Source organism: Lipotes vexillifer, unplaced genomic scaffold (genome assembly GCF_000442215.2).
Source record: "Lipotes vexillifer unplaced genomic scaffold, Lipotes_vexillifer_v1.1 scaffold242, whole genome shotgun sequence".
Taxonomy (NCBI): domain Eukaryota; kingdom Metazoa; phylum Chordata; class Mammalia; order Artiodactyla; family Lipotidae; genus Lipotes; species Lipotes vexillifer.
In genome coordinates, this window is record NW_006771376.1 from 954,980 (window position 1) to 956,617 (window position 1,638).

Sequence of the window (1,638 nt, forward strand, 5' to 3'; positions counted from 1 at the left end):
CCCCCGTTTGTCCCTTTAATTGGGCCCCCCCCCCCCCCACCCGCCTTCCCTGAGCCTCGCCCATTAAATGGGCGTGACTGAAGACACTAGGCCAGGCACGGCGCAAGGGATTGTCCTGCCCCTTTCCTCAGTACCAGAGGGTCCCCAGAGACCCAGGCAGCCACTGGGATCTCCCTCCTAACCCTACACTCCAGCAACATTCCAAAGACCATCACCCACTGTGTCCACCACCTCTGCCCTTCATTCGGACTTGGACCACTGCCACCAAGGACCCCACCAGCCAGCTCCAGGAAGAAAGGCAGGACAGAAGCCCCCATCGCCCCCATCGCCCCCATCTGTACGCAGCTGCAATCTGCCCCTGGCCTCGTCTAGCTGACTGACAGAGCCTGCAGCCCTCCTGCTGCCCCTACCTTGGCAGGAATCATGTAATCTCGAAGAACCAAGTCATTTGCGAGGTATCTCTGTAGGGTCACGGAGATGGGGTGGAGTCTGCCAGTGAAAAGTATTCAGAAGCTGATGCCCTAAGGCCTGGATGAAGCCCTGCACCTAGCATGGCATCTCAGCCCCAGCTGCAGCACCCTGGAGGACCTGGAGGCAGGACCCTTCTCCCTATTCCCAGCTATCTTCTCCAGACTTCCCGCTTCCTGCTACCAGTCTCCTCCACCAGCCCACTCTTGTAACCCTGTGCGCAGGCACCACCCTGACCCTGCCCAGGGATTGGTGGTGGTGGGGGGACAGGCATAGGTGGGGGTGGGCTTGCCTCAGTGTCTCCTTGATACTAGCTTTGAGGAGCGGGACCAATTGCAGCATCTTGCTTATGTCTCCCTGGGCCTGGCGCCGGGCATTCAGGACCTCCTCCCGCAGCATGTCCTGCACATTCAGACTGCGTGCCATCTCATACAAGTGCCATTGCAATGTCATGGATGTCTGGCAGGGAGTGAGAGGGTACAGAAAACCAAGAGGACAGGTCACTCCTGGGGCACCTAGACCCAGGCTAAATTTTCGTTGCCAAACACCTCTCCCCACCCTTCTCCCAGTATCCAGAAACCACCATCCACAAAAAGCAAAACAATTCAGACGACAAATGTCCAAGAAGCCTTTCTTGTGGTCCACACAGGAATGTTTGGGGCAGCACTTGTCCCTGCCCTCCCCCTCATGTCACCAGAGCCCACCCATCTCCCCTGCCAGTAGAGGGTCATCCACATAGCTAATGCCATCTTCCAAAGGACTCCAGAGGCCCTAAGAGGCCAAATCCTACTTCTGTAACGGTTGTACTCCTGAATGATTGCCATTCATCTTGAAATGCCTGTTAAATGACCAGCCCTCTCCCCAGTAGAACTTCCCCCTAAACTTAACATCTGCCTATAGCAGCATAGCGTAAAGTGAGGCTCAAAAATGCTGAAACCAGGGCTTCCCTGGTGGCACAGTGGTTGAGAGTCCGCCTGCCGATGCAGGAGACACGGGTTCGTGCCCTGGTCCGGGAAGGTCCCACATGCCGCGGAGCGGCTGGGCCCGTGAGCCATGGCTGCTGAGCCTGCGAGGCCGGAGCCTGTGCTCCGCAATGGGAGAGGCCACAACAGTGAGAGGCCCGCGTACCGCAAAAAAAAAAAAAAAAAAAAAAAAAAAAAAAAACAAAAA

At 56.5% G+C, this 1,638-nt stretch overlaps 1 protein-coding gene across 1 annotated transcript in view; it reads right to left on the minus strand.

The window, feature by feature from the left end:
* Nucleotides 1-1,638, minus strand: part of CYP11A1 (cytochrome P450 family 11 subfamily A member 1) — a 13,932-nt gene that overhangs the window by 1,562 nt on the left and 10,732 nt on the right. The window contains exons 6-7 of the mRNA XM_007446670.1: nucleotides 761-927; nucleotides 411-489 (exon numbers count right to left, since the gene is read on the minus strand). Of these exons, the coding sequence (XP_007446732.1) occupies nucleotides 411-489; nucleotides 761-927 (246 nt within the window). The remainder of the gene's footprint in view (nucleotides 1-410; nucleotides 490-760; nucleotides 928-1,638) is intronic.